General features: G+C 37.8%; 1 protein-coding gene across 3 annotated transcripts in view; it reads left to right on the forward strand.

Moving 5' to 3' along the window:
* The first annotated feature begins 558 nt into the window (after positions 1–558).
* LOC307164933 (E3 SUMO-protein ligase RanBP2-like) overlaps positions 559–22,578 on the forward strand; it is a 74,766-nt gene continuing 52,746 nt past the window's right edge. For all 3 annotated transcript variants that reach the window (XM_079882151.1, XM_079882152.1, XM_079882153.1), the window contains exon 1: positions 559–805. In XM_079882151.1, coding sequence (XP_079738277.1) covers positions 734–805 — 72 coding nt within the window. In that variant the 5' untranslated portion in view covers positions 559–733. The remainder of the gene's footprint in view (positions 806–22,578) is intronic.

A 22,578-nucleotide genomic window follows, 5' to 3' on the forward strand; every position in this document is an offset into this window, starting at 1 on the left:
TCATTTATCTCATTGACAAATGTATAATTATTGTACATTGTGGAAAAACCCTGATTACAAAAACGATCTTAGACAATTCTTGAGTGGCATAAGTTATTCTATTTTTAAATAACAGTATAATGAGCTGTGGTGGAAATGACATTTGTTCATTGCAGGTCAGAAAATGTTTTAACAATTTCTCTTGTAATCTAAGTTTGTCCTCTAACAGACCTTAAAACTAGACAAATTATTAAAATTATGAGACTGTGTTACGTGACTTTTGAACAAGTTTTTTTTTTATTCAACTTCACGAGGCCCTAGTTGAAGAAACGCCCTATATATATATAATAATATCGCATATTTTAAAAAACTTTTTTTATATAAAATCTGTATTAATTTGCAACAGTTAGGTTAAAGGCAATATAAAGAAATTCCTGTCGTAAGGACAGCTGATGGACACCGTGCTGCGTTTTCATCGGAACATTCCCAGGTGAAGATAATGAGGAAATCACGTTGTCTTTCATCGCTGCCTTCGCCAAGTGCGTTTCAAACGGCTATAGCCTACATGTCATGGTCTTGGAAGGGAGGGGGGCATAGGGATGATCACTTCCGCTTGGAATTTTCCCTAAGTTGTGCCCATAGGTTGTGCCATTGCGTGATCGTGTGCCACCATTGATCATCACAGATGCTGCTCCGTGTTTAAATGATACTCAGCTAAAACAGCGACGGAGACGGAGAGTGTGTGACAGCAGCCATGAAGAGGAATAAAGCGGAGGTGGAGCGATATATTTCTGCAGTTCAAAGCTCCTCTCCCTCTCAGAAAGCGGTAAGTGATGATGATGTCAGGAATAAGACGACGGTGTCTTCAGTGTTATCTCGCATGAACTTTCCTTTAGTAGGTCATTGTTTCAAAGTCACTCAGCTTCGCTTTTCTCTTTTCCACGCAAATGTTGACAGAAACGCCTCAGTGAAGTGGCTTTCAGAGAGCTGTTGTCTTCGGTTCTGGTTACAGTACACCTGTTCACTTCATGCGTTTTTTGCTGATTTATCAAAAATACTTGGTCACATTTAAATGTGTCTCCGCAAAATGGATATAAATCCGACCTTCAATTCCTGCGCTTTAGGATGCAGATTTAATGGAGTTCACTGAAAGAAACAAAGAGCTGGAATGTATTTTTCAACAGCTGTTCTATCTATTAGCTAATTTAAAAATCAAAAACTGTAATATAGAGCGGCAACAGCATTGCTAAAATTATTTAGTTTCTTTACTTTTAATGATTATGATTGTGTATTGAACAACTGCGACTTATTGTAGCTTACTTTCACTTTCATTTGCAAGTTGCTGAATAGAAACCTACTCGGGTAACACACGACGTAACAGTTTCGTAATGTATTCGTACTTTTTGGTCATATCATGACTTTGCGATTTTTTTATTTTTTTATTTTTTTTATTTTTACGAATTACAATAATAACAAAACAGTTTACATACAAGAGTACACATAACCATACATGTCAGGGGTAGAGAATAAATAAGAGGGGGGAAAAAAAAAGAAAAAAAGAAAGGCTTTTTACAAAAAAAAAGCTTACTTGTCAAATAGCTAGTTTTCATAGCTTTCAGGTTTTTACTTTTGGATATAGTTTCTAAATATATCTTAACATCAATTTTAAAATGTTCAAAATTTGGTATCTTTCCATTCCATTTGACCTTATGAATATAGTAACGGGAAATTATAACAATTAAATCAAATATAAACAAAATATTTTTATCACCCTCAAATGAAAAACATTTTAACATAACATCAATTTCTTCAAAGTTAACAAGAGTCATAACTTTACTTTGCAAGTAATTACTAAGTTCTTTCCAAAACATTTGGGTCTTGGGACACTCCCAAAATAAATGCTTAATAGTCTCAGGGGTAATTTTACAAAAAGCACAAATATCTTCAATGTTCACTTTAAAACGCTGTACCACAAGTGACTTAACTGGGTAAATTCGATGGAAAATTTTATATGCAACCTCTTTTACTTTGTTTGTAATGCAATACTTATGAGGTGTCATCCAAACTTTACCCCACTCAATATGTTTCTTAAATAAAGAATTCCAGTGAGTAGTAACAGCAAGTATACATTTAGATTGAAGAAGGGACCGCAAGAAGATATTATTACATCCAGAACTTGTGAAATCCTTACCCTGCAACTTAATACAAGTAAATTCTTCTACTGTTGTTTGTAGAGAACAATTATTATGACCTTCTAATAATCTCAAAATTTCCTTGGGAATTGCATGTAAAATCAAAAAATATTGGACAGGATCAACTGAAAAGTTATAAATATGAACAAATTCATTATAATTGTATAAAACACCATAATTTTTGATCAACTGCTTAACCCAAATACTTCCCTTTTCAAACCAATTTTCAAAAAATATTGATTTGTTTCTAACCCCTATACATCTGTTGTTCCATATGGTACATTTATGGGGGGCGGGGGTGGGGTAGGGTAGGGGGGGGGGGGTGAATGATGACTATACATAAGAGTCCATGAAAGTAATGCTTGTTTGTGGAAACTTGCAAGTTTAATGGGTATTTTGTTAACATCATAATCACATTTTAGTATAAATTCTATACCACCTACTTTTTGAAAGATAAAATTAGGTACCGTATACCAGATACTTTGCTTATATTTCAAATAATTTTGAAGCCATTTTATTTTAAATATCATATTAGAGGTCTTAAAATCCAAAACATTCAATCCTCATGACTTTGCGAATTGACAACCTAACTACGACGTCGCATGCCCGTAATTTCATTACCATTAAATAACCAACTCACAACGTCGCCTCCAGAGGTGGACAGTAACAAAGTAGACTACATTTACTGTGCAGACTGAGTACAGTTGAGACACTTTTTGCGTTTTGATTTTTCACACAAAAATAGATACTGAAAAGAAGTGAATTTCCACATGACATGCCACATGACATTTCATTAACTTCTAGACTAAGATATCATCAATCAATAATACCCACAAGTAGTTTATATTTTCCACAATTAGCTCATAAAAATAAGGTGCTTTTTGTCTCAGCTGTACCCATATGTGGTACAGTTGAGACACCCATTTTTAATGATGTAAAGGTAACTAACCATTCATTTTAAATATAAAAAATAAAGACAAATAAAGAAAAATAACAATTGGGCAACATTTTTGTTTATTCATCCATTTATATTCATTCATTTCATTTAAATTAGCACTGGTTAAAATTTATAAAGCAGGAACAAGATATGAAACAATATTTATTAATAATACACAGTTTAAATATCACAAATATCAAATTTTATTTTCATTTGCGTCCTTGTAGTATCCTGAGTACTCATAAAAGGAAGACGGACAGCGAGGTAGCATTTATCAGATAGCTTTACTTCACACTGGCATGAGCAAACACAGAGCATGCAGAGGGTGCTTCTCAATATCCCTCCTCGTCTCCTCTCTCCTCCGTCCTCCATCCTATGACCCGGAAACCGATCGAGCACAGCCATCTTGAAGGACATCTCAATTCTCTAATTGCACCGCGAGGAGTTGAGGATCGAGGAGTGAGGAGGCTTCCAGAGGAGTCATGAGCGAGGATACACAGGTGTATCCTATGCGGAAGAGTTTTATCGACTAAAACGTGACGCACAATACATTCTCCTCCCCCTTCACATCGGTCACAATCATTTTGATTTATACTTTACCTCTGCAGTTTATATAAACCACACATCTCACATCAACAGGGTATCTTGCTTTATTATTATTTATTATGAATTTCTTAAATAAACAAACTTCAACAACATAAGGGCAGATCCTCTGAGCGCTGCTCATGACGCGATGAAGTGACGCTCGAGTGATCAAGGATTCCAATGTATAAAAAAAGCTTTCATTCGATTCCTCCGTCCTCGCGTCTTTTCCTTGCAGCCTTCCCTCGCATCCTACAGGGGGTGGAGCTGAGACGCGAGGAAAGGAAGCGAAGCGAGGAGAGGAAACGAGGATACACAAATAAGAATTGAGAAGCACCCAGGCTGACAGACTCTTCTTCAGCTAGCTCTACACATCCCGTTTTAACTGCTGAACTGCTATTGCCACCTAGGGGACAATTCTAATATGACAGAGAAAACCTTCCCCATATACCACATTCTTCCCCCCTTAAAGGTCCCATGACATGCTACTTTTTGTAGGCTTTAATATAGGCCTTAGTGGTTCCTAGTACTGTATCTGAAATCTCTTTCCAAAAATTCAGCCTCGGTGCAGAATTATAGCCACTACAAGCCAGTCCCAGAATGAGCTTCCTTCAGACGGGCCGTTTCGGTGTCTGTAGCTTTAAATGCTAATGAGGAGGAGAAAGGTGGCGCAAGGTGGAGGGTGGGTGTGGCCTTAACCATCTTGCGAAACGGTACCGTGGCGTGCATGTTTACGTTGGATATAGCAATGGCACGAAGACACGCAGTCTTTCAAGCATTTCAGTTTGACCCAGAATCTGATCCGGATGAAGAAGTTGCAACTCAGCGGCTCCAGCAGGACGTTTCCGAATGGTTAGTTTAAAATATTATGTCTGGATACGGTACTTTATTCGGATGGTTTACAGTTATTATCATGTAGCTAACGCTAACCTACTGTTGCCTTTTCATGAGAGATCTGTAACATCTGTAATTTATCTTATTACAATTACATCAAGCTCTGCGATCTTGAAATGCGGATATCGCGCGCGCCGTATAACCAACAGGAAAACGGTTATCCAAATAACAAAGAAGTGTACAACACTCGCATTACAGTGTGTGTATTCACACACATAAACTGCATAGCTGCATAGCTAATGTGACAGCCACATTCTACGTGTAACAATCTAGGTAACCATAAACAGTAAAGCAACACACTTATATATCATTAGTTGACTTACTTGTCCGAGGTGTGTAGCTGAGCCAAAGAGAGTGATCCAGACTTTAGTTTCAGACGTTCAGCAAGCCCAGCTCTGTATTGACCCTTCGGTGTTCATTTGTACATCCAATTATTGAGCAATTGTTATGCTTCGCTCGCTCAAAAGCCATAATAGCTCTCGTGGACAAACTGTTCCTACTTCCTAGCTCATTTTCTCATGGGCGGAAAATATTCTCTGGGTGGGCAAAGCAGAGACAGGGGAGGTAACATTTCCTCCTTATGACGTCATAAGGAGGAGATTCAAGATCAGCGCGTATGAGCCTCCATTTTCTCAAAGGCAGAGAAAGATAGCAAAAGCTCGATTTACAAAGAATGACATTTCTAGAAACTTGGGGACCATATACAGGCTAGGGGAACTCATATTAATGTTAAAATACCTCAGAAAGTGAAAATTTCATGTCATGGGACCTTTAAGCTCTTACAACATACACTTCTTGTGAAAAACATACATCTTTTTTTTTTTAACGTGTGTGTGTTTAAATACATTTGTTTAGCTGGCCACTGTAGGTGTCTGTTTGTTTATTGTAAAACCACTCCAAACAACAATACACAAAGAGTGTGAAAATATGTTGAAATAAATTAATTATTTCATAATAAACCTAGTTTGTTCACACAAAGCGCGCTTCTTCATTGAAATGCGCTACTATTCCATTGTTTTTCTATGAAAATACTAGTCTGATGTGCAAAACTGTTCCGCTTGCTACTGCTAAGTCACATACAATAATCCATGTCCTCATAAACCACGAGTAAACACACACAAATGTTGTAAAACTCGCGCATGACATGGTGTTCTAAAAACACTGCGCTCAAGTTAAAATCATTTCTACTTTTAAAAAACTCTTGAGACCTCGTGTTTTCCCCCATTTCACTGCCCATCTCACGTTTTTCTAAGCAAAGACGTGTTCTGTATGTATGCTCGTGATTCTTTAGCTCCGCCCACACGGCACGCCTCCAGCCGCTCGTTTTTTTCCGGAAAGACTCGGTACAGCCTATCTTTCTTTTATAAATATAATAAAACTAAAGATTTTTTGGAGATATGAAGGGTGCAATACTACTCTATAGGTACTCAAGATTAATATGAGATTGACTGAAACTGAGTGTTTCACCCCCCCTTTAACTAATGCCTGTCTACTGGTTCCTTCCCTAACAGCCTTAAAGTTGCTGTGGTGACGCCATATCTTAAAAAAACAAATTTGGATCCTTCCTCTCTCTCTAACTTCCGTCCTATTTCTAATTTACCTTTTATTTCGAAGATCCTTGAGAGAGTTGCACTGACTCAATTACAATCATACTTGTCTGTAAATTCTCTCCACAAAACGTTTCAATCTGGTTTTAAAGCTTTACACAGTACTGAATCTGCCCTTTTAAGAGTTTCAAGCGATATTTTCACAGAAACTGATTCTGGGAAATCAATGGCTTTAGTTTTATTAGATTTGAGTGCTGCATTTGATTTAGTCGACCATGAGGTCCTGCTGAGACGTCTGGAGATATCCGTGGGCTTTCGAGGCGTAGTCTTACAGTGGTTCCGCTCTGACTAACAAATGTTTTAGTGTTCGTATTGGTCATCAGTCCTCCTCTAGTGTACCTCTAAACTGAGTCCCACAGGGATCAACCCTCGGGCCGGTTTTGTTTACCCTGTATATGCTACCTCTGGCTTCCATTTTTAATAAATACGGAGTATCCTTTCATCTATATGCTGATGATACTCAGATCTATTTTCCTTTAAAATGTAACGATAAAAATAGTTTACAACTCCTGTTGGCCTGTTTAAATGACCTTAAGCTTTGGCTTTCAAGTAATTTTCTAAATTTAAACGAAAATAAAACTGAAATAATTCTATTTGGGCCCAAGGAGAACTGTGTGTGATGTTGACCGTGGTTCTCTTGCCCCATATGAAACTTGTAACGACACTGACAGGGTATCCGGCCAGATGTTCTGAATTAGCGAATCCTGATTTGCAAACACAGCTCGTTTCTTCTTGAGTAAACAAAGAGCATTCTGTTTACGACCCCCTTTGGGGCATGTTGACCAGCGGGGGCGCCGCTCTGGCTGGGGTCTCCCGTGGCGCATGACACATTTATAACAAGCCGCGCGTTGTCGAGCAAATGGTCGACCTAGTCCCCTGATTCAAATCTCGCCACCTCACGGGACACACATCCTGATTCCCCCTGAAAGGGGGGGAAGGGCAAGGTTCACAAAGCAGCCTGAATTCTGAAGGACAATCACACACACACACACAAACGTCCTTTGTATGTAACTCAGACTTGTATCTGACCTTCCTGTATGCATGCATGTTTGATTAGTTTTGTTTTGATCATATAGTTATGATCTTCAAGTGTTTGGCTCTGAAATGTATTTTTGAAGAATGTTTCTCCCAGTGGAATCGCATCCCGTAACCCGATCTCATGCCAGGTCATAAAGTTTATGACCACCAAGCTTCAGCAGCTCATCCAGTTCCTCTGCAAGAGAGATAATGGGGAGCGCAACGCGACCAACATTCCAACACACATTAACACACACACATACACGAACTTTGAACATTAAACTTAGAATATAAGCATATCATATTTCATATACTCCTGTGTGTTTCCTAGTTTATATTCACTTCGTTTATGACGTTTATTTGAAGAACGAACTTGTAAATGCTTCTGTTCGTGCATTTGAATGTAACTTTGTATTCTTATAATCTTCAGATGACGTGTTTGATATCTTTGTAATTCTCTCAATCTAACGGAGTCGAATTCCCATAGCAGAATGCAGTAATGTGCATTGTTTTACACATTTCATATTTATTGAGCCGAAAGGCTTAAGTCAAACACCACTGTAACTCAAGCCAGGAGGCTGTTCCAAACCAACAAAGGAATCTTCCCGCTCGGAAATCTCGGCAGATGATTTGCCCTACCCGCAAAAAGGGGCGTGGACGGGATTCCCTCAAAAGACGGAACTTGCCCGTTTCTCGCTCTCTTCCTCTTCGGTCAAACTTCGGGAAAACACCAACTTCGCACCTCCGCGTCACTCCCGACCTCTCCTTTCTTTTCTTTTCTTTACTAAGTTTTATTTTCATGTTCGCCTCTCCCTCCACGAGGGAGATGAACTCTGAATTATTTCTTTTGTAACGTTGCACTGTTACGAACACACTTCGGCAGTGAGAAGATCCATGGCTCCCTTTTAGGAAGCGTTCTCCGTTTCTCTTTTCTTTTTCTTTAAGTCTTTTCTTTATTTGTTCATCTCGGACTTTTCCTACGTTCAGTGAAATGAACAGCCGGCAACTTCAACTTTAAAGAGACTTGAACATCCCGCGATCGCGCTCGCCCGGAAGAGACGCGCACGCTGCTCTTAAGGACACACGCATGACTCTGCGTTTTTCAGCAACAAAGAGAACCATTTTGCAAGATAAGTTTATTGAACTTTTAATGTAATCTGATTCCTTGTTGTCTCTCTCAAAGGTTACCTTGTCTGTGATTTTTGCCATACTGTGATCTCTCTCTGATCGCACATTTTGCTTTCACTTTCTCTCTCTCATCTCTCTCATTTTCCGATCTCTCTCTCTCTCTCTCTCTCTCTCTCTCTCTCTCTCTCTCATTTTCGTTATTCGTTTAGTCTTGTATTTGTTTATGTGTTCTGTATTTTGTGTATGCATACTCATGTAAATTGTAGTGTTTTTAATACTCGTAGTTCGATGTATTCTTAGTTCAATTTTATTAAAACCAATATATCCTTGATTGCCCCTGTCTAAATGCTCACATTATGAAGTCAATGAAATGTTGATCCTAGCTGCAAAGCTTTATGATCTGTTACTTTTCAGTAACCTAAATTGTATAAGGACAGGAGAATAGTTTCCATGGCCAGAAACTTAATTTTCCTGAAATTATAAGAAGTGATAACTTTATTGAGAAGTTGATAAGTTAATCTTACGGCCGTTTGCTGGACAAACAACTGTTTGATAATTACATTAATTTCCATTAAGGGTTATCTCATAGAATCGATCTGAAATAAGACTATTGATATATGAATGAGGAATTATAATTTGTTGTGATTGATTATTCATATATACAAAAATTTAATGTAACTGTAATATGCAATATATTAATCATATTCATGATTAATTATTAAAATTCCCTATAGATCATTTGAGCTAATGTTAATGTACTACCCAGTGCGGTTACAAACTCAATGCGCTAGAAATCTGTCTGTTTGATCACAACCTAAAGTTTGAGAAACAGATCAGTACTGTTGTAAAATCATGCTTTTTTCACCTTCGCCAACTCTCTAAAGTGAAACGTTTTTTAACTCAGAGTAATTTCCAAACAGTGATTCATGCTGTCGTAACATCTTGACTAGACTACTGTAATCCACTTTATTTTGGTGTCTCTCAGTCTTCCCTCTCCTGTCTACAGCTGGTGCAGAACGCAGCTGCTCCTCACTGGGACCCGATCACCCCTATTCTATCCAAACTGCACTGGCTACCTGTCAAATTTAGAATTGATTTTCAAATTGTATTATTTGTTTAAAAAGCCCTGAACAAATTGGCCCCTCAGTACCTGACTGATCTACTTTGTCCGTACACTCCTTCTAGAACCCTGAGATCCAGTGATCACGGTCGACTCATTGTGCCTAGATCCAGACTTACAAAACGAGGCGATCACGCTTTTGCGACTGCAGGCCCAAAACTTTGTTTCAACAGTCTACCTCTCTACATTAGATTAGCTCCCTCTGTTTCCACCTTCTTCAATCTTCTTTACAGACTTATTTATTTTCTTTGGCTTTTAATACTCCTTGATTCAGATACGATTATTGCTTATTTATTGTTTTGTGTTACTTTATTGGTTGTTTTATTATTATTTATTTTTATTTTTTTTCCCCCTTCTGTTCTGTACAGCACTTTGGTCAGCCTTGGTTGTTTTTAAATGTGCTTTATAAATACATATTGTATTGTATTGTATTGTATTGTACAGTTGATACACGTGTGTCTCAATTGTCCCCCGCTAGCCACCTCGCACATTTCTCTAGATTTTGCAATTACATTGCATGACACAATAACATGAAATATGCCAATATTTAGGGCACAGAATAACGTTTGTGGTGATACCAGTTATGTTTAAACGTACAGTATGTAATTTTTTTCGCTGCTAGGGGTCGCTAACCTCTTACAATAACAAAGGCGTAGTTTGATGATGCAACATTTGCTAAGAATTATGGATCTTGTCGTCAACGTCAAGCCGACCGATCTAATAATGTTTATGGATGACTGAATACATTGATGCTTTTATCATGACTGTGATATGAAGCAGTTCGGGATTGCTAAGAGACAGCTCTCAGCTCCACACCCGACGCGAGTCCCGCGGATATAAAAGGAATATGGACATTTCATTCTACCGAACTACACGCAGAATTACAACTCACAGGTCAGTTTATTAGACAGATTAAACTTGTGAGGTAACGCAGCGCTGTTTCACTTGGTCTAACAATACACTAGCACACTAAACTGCATTTGAATGTGTTGAAATGAATGTGGTAGTTTGTCTGTATGAGACCAGCAGTGAGCTAGATCAACATTAGAATAACATAGATCATATTCTAACATTTTATCATTGTTGAACTATATAACATTGATTAGTTTTATGTAAATGTGCTCACCTGTTTAATAAAGTACATGTAGGAGCGGTCGAAGTCTCGGACGTGGAGCTCTCGTTTATATACTGTCTATGGGAGCTCTCGGCATCTCGAAAACACCGCGCTGATACTGATTCTCGTTTTAGTTCTCCTTTTTTATCCAAAGTCTGCTTGCCATGGTCCATAATGTTTGAACGAAACAACAACAGCGTGCAGATAGACATTGCAAACTACATTGTCCACATCTGTCGCCTTGGTTACTATCAGAGGGCTCTGGTTCATAGCTCTGGTTACCATGGCAGTACGAGCGGAAACCAGGGACAACGCGGATATGACGCCATTGACTGCGACAAAACGGAAATAAAGAAACGTGCCGTGTCTTCGAATTAAATTTAAATTTCTCCTGGTTTGAAAGTTGTTGGAAACAGTCGGGAAGTACACAACTAAAAAAAAAAATATTACATAGATATAGTGATTTTTGCTATTTTTAAAGCAAAAAAGTTACATACTGTGCCTTTAACACTAACAGTCACATAAGGATAATAAGCTATTCATTGTGGAGGGTGCATGGTGAAGTGAACGTCCTACCTTAGAAAAAAACTTTTCCCGATATCTTCGGATCGGAGATGCGTCTGTTGTTCAAATTTCCCACGATCAAAGAGGACACTAATACGCATGTGCACAGCAAAAAACACAACTTGTGCTTGCTGCGAACGCAAGTTATTTAAGGTGTCTCAACTGTACACAGTCTACCCCTACTTAAGTACACTTTTTGAGTAGGCCTATCTGTACTTTACTTGAGGATTATTTTTTCTGGAAACTTTTAACTTAAAATCTGTCAAATATAATAAGCAAGTATCTGTTTAATATGTCCTTCTGAAACCAGATTGAAACCAGTTTTCGTAAATAAAACTATTCTTGATAACATAATCATGAATCTGTTTATACACAACTTTTTCTATTATTTTAGAAGCTACACTCAGAATAGAAACTGGTCGATAATTAGGCTACTTGGATCCTGTCTGTTACCCTTCTTATATATAGGATTAATTGGATTATGCATGTTTAGATATAGGTTGGATGTCCAGATATCGGACATGTATCTGATTTAAAACCACATTTGGAAGTTGCTTAGATCAAATGTGGAAAAAAAAAAAAACGGATCTTGTGCGTATATATTTGTGTTTACACGTGTGCAACAAATTCCGATCTGTGTCAGATGCGAGTAAAAAATCAGATTTTTTTTGTGCCAGTGTAAACACAGCCTTAGACTTGTTCAGTTTTTACTGATGTGGTTTGAGTGAATCCGTCTCAAATGTGTTTCGGAGGGCATTTACACCTGATCTTTTCACGATCGGATAGCTATCAGATCACAGAAAACTCATGAAGTGACCAGGTGTAACAGGCCCTTTCACTCTGTGTTTGTTCTGTGACTTTATCCTGTCCTGAAGAGAAACTCTCTTACTTCTTTAGCTGAAGTTGATCTTTAACTAGAACAAAACCTTTAATCCTTGCCTGTTCTAGCTCATATTCTGAACCATGTTTAAAACTTTATTACTAGCACGTGTTTATTATTTCAGATCAATCTCTTATTCCTCGCTTTGGATAAAAGTGTCTGCTAAGTTAATAAATGTTACTGTAGATGTCTACTTGTTCACTGTAAACCCATATAATTGAGCAGTTTATAAACTTCATGATTATCTTCAGATTTTGCTTTTGTTAATTGCACGATTTGAAGTGTTTAACAAGATCATAACTCATACAGTTTTGGGGCGCGTCTCATATAAATGGAGAAATTATGAATGTTGATGGACTGATTGATTGTGTTATTGTAATGGCCTTGTCTCAGTCTGAACACTTAAAGATGATGTACCTGTAGGGTTGGGTAAAAATAATAGATTTTTCAACATGGTATTAATCAGTGCATGCTGATGAGTAGTTGTCTTAATCTGCGTACCCTAGTTTTGCACTGATGTAAAAAGACTGACTGTGACACGAGACCTCATGTTGGTAAAATGTTTTCATTGGAGGTCGACCAATAGTGGATTTTACCGATACCGAATCCGATACCTAGGTTGGACCATACATGCCAATAATGATTAATTAACCGATAGTTTTTTTTTTAAAGATACTGGATAAAAAAACAAACATAACACTCCACAGTAAACAGTGCTGAACTTTATTACCAAAAAAAACATAAAAAACATTACTGAATCATGAAAATGTGCTAAATGAAATAAATATATTAATTATATATTAATAAATATTAATATTAATAAATATTGCTAATTTATATTAATAAATATTGAAGTAAATAAATATATTAAAATAAACTTAAAGGTTTCTAGCAATATATGCGCTTATAAGACCTGACCTGAACGAACTATCAACAATTAATTTAACCCTTCTATCGTTTCTTGGGTGGGTTATTAAATGCACCAGTTCAGTTAGAGTCTGGAGGCTCCTCGCTTTTGTCTTTGCATTCCTTTGGGGATTCCCTTTGTCCCTTTGCTTGAAAAGGGGGTTTCCCGGGTTTGTTAATTGGCTGGCAGTCTCATTGTGTGATGTGTTGGGCAGCCAATCACGTGGTGTGTTGGCGGATGGATGGAAAGTCTTGTGAATGAAGTTGGAAGCTGGAAGCAGGCTTTGCTATTGAATTGTTGACCGAAACTTTGCAGCAAAACTTAGTTTCTTTTCTTTTCCGCTGAGAGTCTCGGTTCTAAGTAAGAGAAAGAAAAGTGAAACGAGTAGCTAGATGGCTTGAATGAAATTGTTTAACTCATGTTCTTCTGATCTTGATCTGCCTCTTCATCTGCTCGTCTAACCGTCTACATGTCTAAGATTTTAAACTCAAATGTTTGTCCAGCCTCCTGGATGAGTTCTGACCAATTAGACACTGTCTTTAGTTCAGAGGTGGGTGATTCTTCCCCTCTCTGTAATCATGCGTTATCTGTGGTCTCCAGCTCTAAGCAGAGAGTACAGTTCAGACATGATTTATTGTAAGAATGACACATCTTACACAGATTTCAATCAAGTTATGAACAGACACACAATGGTACCAAGCAAGAAAAAATTTTGTTATCATTTACTCTCTCTCATATCGTTCAAAACTCTCGTTGATCTTCAGAACACAAGATTTTTTTTATGAAATCTGAGAGATTTCTATCCCTGTATTGACAGCTACACAACTGAAACTTTGACTCTTCAAAAAGTTCATTAAGAGATCACAAAACAAATCCATGAATTGAGTGGTTTAGTCCAATTTCTTTCTGAAGAGACACGATCACGTTATATGATGAACATATTGAATTTAGGCTTTTATTCACATAAGTTTGATCAACTCGCACATCAGTTGTGATAAACTTGTGTTACGCAGCACGTTTGAGCTTCAGCAAGAGCCAATGAGGTTCATTCTCGTGTTACGCAGCATGTTTGAGCTTCAGCAAGAGCCAATGAGGCTCATTCTCGTGTTACGCAGCACGTTTGAGCTTCAGCAAGAGCCAATGAGGTTCATTCTCGTGTTACGCAGCACGTTTGAGCTTCTCAAGAACCAATGAGGTTCATTCTCGTGTTACGCAGCACGTTTGAGCTTCAGCAAGAGCCAATGAGGTTCATTCTCGTGTTACGCAGCACGTTTGAGCTTCAGCAAGAACCAATGAGGTTCATTCTCGTGTTACGTAGCACGTTTGAGCTTCTCAAGAACCAATGAGGTTCATTCTCGTGTTACGCAGCACGTTTGAGCTTCAGCAAGAACCAATGAGCTTCATTATCGTGTTACGCAGCACGTTTGAGCTTCAGCAAGAACCAATGAGCTTCATTATCGTGTTACGCAGCACGTTTGAGCTTCTCAAGAACCAATGAGGTTCATTCTCGTGTTACGCAGCACGTTTGAGCTTCAGCAAGAACCAATGAGGTTCATTCTCATGTTACGCAGCACGTTTGAGCTTCAGCAAGAACCAATGAGCTTCATTATCTGGTGTTACGCAGCACGTTTGAGCTTCTGCAAGGGCCAATGAGGCTCATTCTCGTGTTACGCAGCACGTTTGAGCTTCAGCGAGAACCAATGAGGTTCATTCTCGTGTTACGCAGCACGTTTGAGCTTCAGCAAGAGCCAATGAGGTTCATTCTCGTGTTACGCAGCACGTTTGAGCTTCAGCAAGAGCCAATGAGGTTCATTCTCGTGTTACGCAGCACGTTTGAGCTTCTGCAAGGGCCAATGAGGCTCATTCTCGTGTTACGCAGCACGTTTGAGCTTCAGCGAGAACCAATGAGGTTCATTCTCGTGTTACGCAGCACGTTTGAGCTTCAGCGAGAACCAATGAGGTTCATTCTCGTGTTACGCAGCACGTTTGAGCTTCAGCAAGAACCAATGAGCTTCATTATCTGGTGTTACGCAGCACGTTTGAGCTTCTGCAAGGGCCAATGAGGCTCATTCTCGTGTTACGCAGCACGTTTGAGCTTCAGCGAGAACCAATGAGGTTCATTCTCGTGTTACGCAGCACGTTTGAGCTTCAGCGAGAACCAATGAGGTTCATTCTCGTGTTACGCAGCACGTTTGAGCTTCAGCGAGAACCAATGAGGTTCATTCTCGTGTTACGCAGCACGTTTGAGCTTCAGCAAGAGCCAATGAGGATCATTCTCGTGTTACGCAGCACGTTTGAGCTTCTGCAAGGGCCAATGAGGCTCATTCTCGTGTTACGCAGCACGTTTGAGCTTCTGCAAGGGCCAATGAGGATCATTCTCGTGTTACGCAGCACGTTTGAGCTTCTGCAAGGGCCAATGAGGCTCATTCTCGTGTTACGCAGCACGTTTGAGCTTCTGCAAGGGCCAATGAGGATCATTCTCGTGTTACGCAGCACGTTTGAGCTTCTGCAAGGGCCAATGAGGCTCATTCTCGTGTTACGCAGCACGTTTGAGCTTCAGCGAGAACCAATGAGGTTCATTCTCGTGTTACGCAGCACGTTTGAGCTTCAGCGAGAACCAATGAGGTTCATTCTCGTGTTACGCAGCACGTTTGAGCTTCAGCAAGAGCCAATGAGGTTCATTCTCGTGTTACGCAGCACGTTTGAGCTTCAGCAAGAGCCAATGAGGATCATTCTCGTGTTACGCAGCACGTTTGAGCTTCAGCAAGAGCCAATGAGGTTCATTCTCGTGTTACGCAGCACGTTTGAGCTTCAGCAAGAGCCAATGAGGTTCATTCTCGTGTTACGCAGCACGTTTGAGCTTCAGCAAGAACCAATGAGGTTCATTCTCGTGTTACGCAGCACGTTTGAGCTTCTGCAAGGGCCAATGAGGTTCATTCTCGTGTTACGCAGCACATTTGAGCTTCAGCAAGAGCCAATGAGGTTCATTCTCGTGTTACGCAGTACGTTTGAGCTTCAGCGAGAACCAATGAGGTTCATTCTCGTGTTACGCAGCACATTTGAGCTTCAGCAAGAGCCAATGAGGTTCATTCTCGTGTTACGCAGCACGTTTGAGCTTCAGCAAGAACCAATGAGGTTCATTCTCGTATTACGCAGCACATTTGAGCTTCAGCAAGAACCAATGAGGTTCATTCTCGTGTTACGCAGCACGTTTGAGCTTCAGCGAGAACCAATGAGGTTCATTCCCGTGTGTTACGCAGAGCATCAAGCAGAATCGTTGAGCTCGCTGATCAGTGTTTATATGTGAGTAAAAGCCTAAATTAAATATGTTCATCATATAAAGTGATCGAATCTCTTCAGAAAATTTTTACTAAACCACTCAATTTATTTGGATTTGTTTTACGATCTCTTTATGAACTTTTTGTCAAAGTGGTAGTTGCGTAGTGGTAGTGTTTGTCCATATCGCACAGCCCTAGCATGGGGTAATGTCTGGCAGTTGCAGTTTGTACTTGGGTGTAAATTTCAGAAATGAAAAAATAAACTTGACTGTTTTTGGGCAATTCAAATAGGGACGTTATCTTATTGATATTGATGGTTATCCAATGAGATTAATGGTAAATAGGAGACAAATCTGTTTTAAAATCTTATTAGTTACTCTATTTTGTAATTGCCAATTCCAATGCCACCTTGTAAAGTTACTGTCAGTGTTACTGGACACTTTTATTTCCTTATTTAACATTGTTGTCTCCCATTGATGTATGTTTATCCATTGCTACAAAGTGGAGTTCTGAGGGTCAGACCACCATTTTTTATCTAAATGTCTTACTGGTGTGTCAGCGTTTTTCTAATAAACCACATAGCTTATCATTAATTAATTAAGATACGCTGTTTGAACATTGATTTTATCTATTTATTTTATCAATAGTATTTTACATACACAGATGTTTCATCGAACATTAGGTCATGAATATTTGCCTCAAAAGTCATGCAAAAGTCATGGAAATGTATTGGTTGAAATGTGTACGAACCCTGAATTATCTATTTGAGTCTCAGTGCATGATGGGAACTGAGCCCCACCTAGACCGTGTTGAATGCAATCAAAAAGTATGAAATAATATTTCTCATTAAGTGCACTGAACCTTGAGTTCAGCAGCTTTTCCAGAAACTCTGTTCATCAGATGTGCCATTGATTCATGAACTCTGTTCTAAATACTCATTGAGATTCATTCATTTCAATTTCATTGAAGTATAATAGTTTCCTCTGCTCTGTACAGTTAATTACTTTCAGCTTTAGGGTTTACAGTGTTAACCTGTTAAGCTGCAACGCCACTTTTGAAAAATCCCCAGAAATGACATACCCAAACTGAAACAGATACAGTTCATGAACCCTTTGCACTAAAAGCACAAGTATGATCTCATTTGAAAGCTGACACCTGGCAGTTTATTGTAAATGTAGAATTAATTATTGTCATAATGAAAAAAATTGTTATAAATAGCTTCAAAGTTTTGTAAAGTTATTAGAAATTAATTTTTATGAAACATCCTCATGAAAATAAAATAGAAGTTGGCACTGGAGCAATCTAGAAATGCACTACAGCTAAAGCCACATGTCTAAACATTTTATGTTTAAAATCTGAAGATAATAAGTCCAAAACTCTGTATTTAGTTACATGTTTTCCAAGACCATGTCAAATGACTTTATTTTGATTTGACGCTAAAATGATGCTGATGTTTAGTCATCTAAGTCATCCATTCAGTCTTATTGTCTCTATTGTTTTGTGGTGCAAACGAGCCCCATTCAGTCTCAGTCTCCCCCTGCACACATTCACACCTCTCCAGCCTGGTTATGGCTCTAAATAAGCATTTCTTTTGTCTGCATTATAGTTACTAACGACTGGCTATTCACAGGCTATTCATAGGGTTTCAATCCCTAATTTCTTTTATCAAAGTTCTTACTTAACCCTCTGGGGTCTGAGCTGTTTTCTGGGCCCTGGAGGTGTTCTGACATGCTCTGACATTTGTGGTTATTTCTGTTACTTGTGACATTTTCATGGCTAAAGTCTAATTACACTGTATTCAGCACAAACTCTGCTACAATAATATATCAGCAGCATGTATGTAAAAGTTTGTAGTTTTGAGATAATGACATTTATGCGTGGTTTGTGAAAATACAAAAATAAATTCTCACTGAAATAAGGTCATGAAACCCCTACTGATTATTTCTTCACAAGACTTTTGAAAATTGCATGACGTAGCCTAGAATATTTGCTCTAAAACTATGTGAGAATCACCCTGACTGCTCATTCAGAGAAGACAATATATTGATTTAAAAAATTTACGACGTGTTTTGTGTTAGAAAGCTTTATGCGAAGGGGTGGATCATCTCATTAATATGAAAGCTTTCCACACCTGAGAAAGACAAAGAACCTCCCTAATGGCCCTATTAGGAGCTTATCAGGGCCCATCATTCTGACCACCCTTGCACAAAGAATGAGGAGATTTAAAAAAGAATGGCTTTTAAAATTGTTTGGATTTATTTACAACACAACATAATCCAAAGATACACAACAAAAAAGCACTTATTGAAGAAAGAGACCTTTGTGCCATTCCTAAAAACATTGTACATACCTTTCATTTTCTAAGGTGTTTGATTTTCACTTTACCATGTTCATGTACAGAGACATGTACTGTGAATGTTGAAGTCAGCAGGACTCAGTGGCATCTGGGCCCTGAAAAAAAAAAAAAAAAAAAGAAGTGAACATACTGATATCAAGAGAAAGGCCTGCACGATTTTGGGAATACATTTTAGATTTTTCTTGTTAAAATTGCTTTTTAAAATTCACAGAATACACACACTCACACAAATGTTTCCAACAATATATTATATAATGAACACCAGTTTTGTTGTGCCTTGTAGGTATAGGCTATGCGCAGTGCTGCATAAAATAATAACAATATAGCAGCCTATATATATTTTCAAAAAGATTTCAGTAACAACTAAGCTAGAGAAAAATATATTGATTATCATGTTACTTCAAATGTTTCCATTCGTTATGATGATATGAAATGAGATAATAGTAAAAACATGAAGCCGTTTGGAGCGTTTTGCTTTTCCAAAATATGATACATTCAAACGCGATCGCGATCAAAAATATGATACATTCAAACGCGATCGCGCTCAAATATAAAACATTATGGTTAGGCCTACCATATACATCTACGTTTGAGCAGACATCCACAAACACAGTAACAGTAAACACGGGTCTAAATATTATAATATTCACCATATATCTAGCAACAGTTCAACTGCAATGTGAAATTTATGCAACAATAGCAAACTAATATGTAAGAATTTCTTACCTTATCTTTCTTGTCTTCAAATATCGTTCTTCTTCTTCTGATGTAAATCCAATCTAAGCTCAGGCACGTCTTTCAAACTCGACGAAAAGTGAAGTGTTTTGTTGTTGAGGTAATGAGGGCGATCGCGTTCCATGTGGAGATTTGCATGTGAATATCTTTTGCGCGAGTGGGCGTGGTAAATTAAAAAATAATTAGGAAGCGTTTGAGAAGCTGGACATCTTGTTGGTTTTATACAAATTACTTAAACAGAGAATATTTGTTTTCGTTTTGAATCCAATCATTTAAAAGTACACACTTAAATGTTTATAAAGGTGTATGGCTCATAAATGTGTGACAAGTATTCGCTGAGTTTTGTTTCAGTTTATAGACGTGCTCAAGAAAAAAAAGTTCACCGCGACGGAGAGGCAGAACGCACACCCTGTTTATTTTCTTTATTTTACAAAAGCACAATGTTTTGATTTGATTGGAAGTGGACACATACAAAAGTAGAAATACCACAGATTCTTTTTTTATATTTCTTTTTTCTGTATGACCATAAATGACGGAGAAATTTAAGTTTATAGTGCTACAATGTGGAGAAAATGCAGCAAAACGCGCCGGCGCGTTTGCCGACCTCAGAGGGTTAACATTTAAAAACTGGATCAAATGCCCTGCTTGAATAATGAAACATTTCAGTAAGCATATTTAGAAAAAAAAATATAAAAGGATAACTGCTATATGTGGCATATAAGAAGTTGGCACTGGAGCAATCTAGAAATGCACTACAGCTAAAGCCACATGTCTAAACATTTTATGTTTAAAATCTGAAGATAATAAGTCCAAAACTCTGTATTTAGTTACATGTTTTCCAAGACCATGTCAAATGACTTTATTTTGATTTGACGCTAAAATGATGCTGATGTTTAGTCATCTAAGTCATCCATTCAGTCTTATTGTCTCTATTGTTTTGTGGTGCAAACGAGCCCCATTCAGTCTCAGTCTCCCCCTGCACACATTCACACCTCTCCAGCCTGGTTATGGCTCTAAATAAGCATTTCTTTTGTCTGCATTATAGTTACTAACGACTGGCTATTCACAGGCTATTCATAGGGTTTCAATCCCTAATTTCTTTTATCAAAGTTCTTACTTAACCCTCTGGGGTCTGAGCTGTTTTCTGGGCCCTGGAGGTGTTCTGACATGCTCTGACATTTGTGGTTATTTCTGTTACTTGTGACATTTTCATGGCTAAAGTCTAATTACACTGTATTCAGCACAAACTCTGCTACAATAATATATCAGCAGCATGTATGTAAAAGTTTGTAGTTTTGAGATAATGACATTTATGCGTGGTTTGTGAAAATACAAAAATAAATTCTCACTGAAATAAGGTCATGAAACCCCTACTGATTATTTCTTCACAAGACTTTTGAAAATTGCATGACGTAGCCTAGAATATTTGCTCTAAAACTATGTGAGAATCACCCTGACTGCTCATTCAGAGAAGACAATATATTGATTTAAAAAATTTACGACGTGTTTTGTGTTAGAAAGCTTTATGCGAAGGGGTGGATCATCTCATTAATATGAAAGCTTTCCACACCTGAGAAAGACAAAGAACCTCCCTAATGGCCCTATTAGGAGCTTATCAGGGCCCATCATTCTGACCACCCTTGCACAAAGAATGAGGAGATTTAAAAAAGAATGGCTTTTAAAATTGTTTGGATTTATTTACAACACAACATAATCCAAAGATACACAACAAAAAAGCACTTATTGAAGAAAGAGACCTTTGTGCCATTCCTAAAAACATTGTACATACCTTTCATTTTCTAAGGTGTTTGATTTTCACTTTACCATGTTCATGTACAGAGACATGTACTGTGAATGTTGAAGTCAGCAGGACTCAGTGGCATCTGGGCCCTGAAAAAAAAAAAAAAAAAAAGAAGTGAACATACTGATATCAAGAGAAAGGCCTGCACGATTTTGGGAATACATTTTAGATTTTTCTTGTTAAAATTGCTTTTTAAAATTCACAGAATACACACACTCACACAAATGTTTCCAACAATATATTATATAATGAACACCAGTTTTGTTGTGCCTTGTAGGTATAGGCTATGCGCAGTGCTGCATAAAATAATAACAATATAGCAGCCTATATATATTTTCAAAAAGATTTCAGTAACAACTAAGCTAGAGAAAAATATATTGATTATCATGTTACTTCAAATGTTTCCATTCGTTATGATGATATGAAATGAGATAATAGTAAAAACATGAAGCCGTTTGGAGCGTTTTGCTTTTCCAAAATATGATACATTCAAACGCGATCGCGATCAAAAATATGATACATTCAAACGCGATCGCGCTCAAATATAAAACATTATGGTTAGGCCTACCATATACATCTACGTTTGAGCAGACATCCACAAACACAGTAACAGTAAACACGGGTCTAAATATTATAATATTCACCATATATCTAGCAACAGTTCAACTGCAATGTGAAATTTATGCAACAATAGCAAACTAATATGTAAGAATTTCTTACCTTATCTTTCTTGTCTTCAAATATCGTTCTTCTTCTTCTGATGTAAATCCAATCTAAGCTCAGGCACGTCTTTCAAACTCGACGAAAAGTGAAGTGTTTTGTTGTTGAGGTAATGAGGGCGATCGCGTTCCATGTGGAGATTTGCATGTGAATATCTTTTGCGCGAGTGGGCGTGGTAAATTAAAAAATAATTAGGAAGCGTTTGAGAAGCTGGACATCTTGTTGGTTTTATACAAATTACTTAAACAGAGAATATTTGTTTTCGTTTTGAATCCAATCATTTAAAAGTACACACTTAAATGTTTATAAAGGTGTATGGCTCATAAATGTGTGACAAGTATTCGCTGAGTTTTGTTTCAGTTTATAGACGTGCTCAAGAAAAAAAAGTTCACCGCGACGGAGAGGCAGAACGCACACCCTGTTTATTTTCTTTATTTTACAAAAGCACAATGTTTTGATTTGATTGGAAGTGGACACATACAAAAGTAGAAATACCACAGATTCTTTTTTTATATTTCTTTTTTCTGTATGACCATAAATGACGGAGAAATTTAAGTTTATAGTGCTACAATGTGGAGAAAATGCAGCAAAACGCGCCGGCGCGTTTGCCGACCTCAGAGGGTTAACATTTAAAAACTGGATCAAATGCCCTGCTTGAATAATGAAACATTTCAGTAAGCATATTTAGAAAAAAAAATATAAAAGGATAACTGCTATATGTGGCAGGTGCACCTAGAGCTAGCTAGCATGTTAGCTTAGCACACCAT

The sequence above is a fragment of the Squalius cephalus genome (assembly GCF_949319135.1).
Source record: "Squalius cephalus genome assembly, chromosome: 9".
Taxonomy (NCBI): domain Eukaryota; kingdom Metazoa; phylum Chordata; class Actinopteri; order Cypriniformes; family Leuciscidae; genus Squalius; species Squalius cephalus.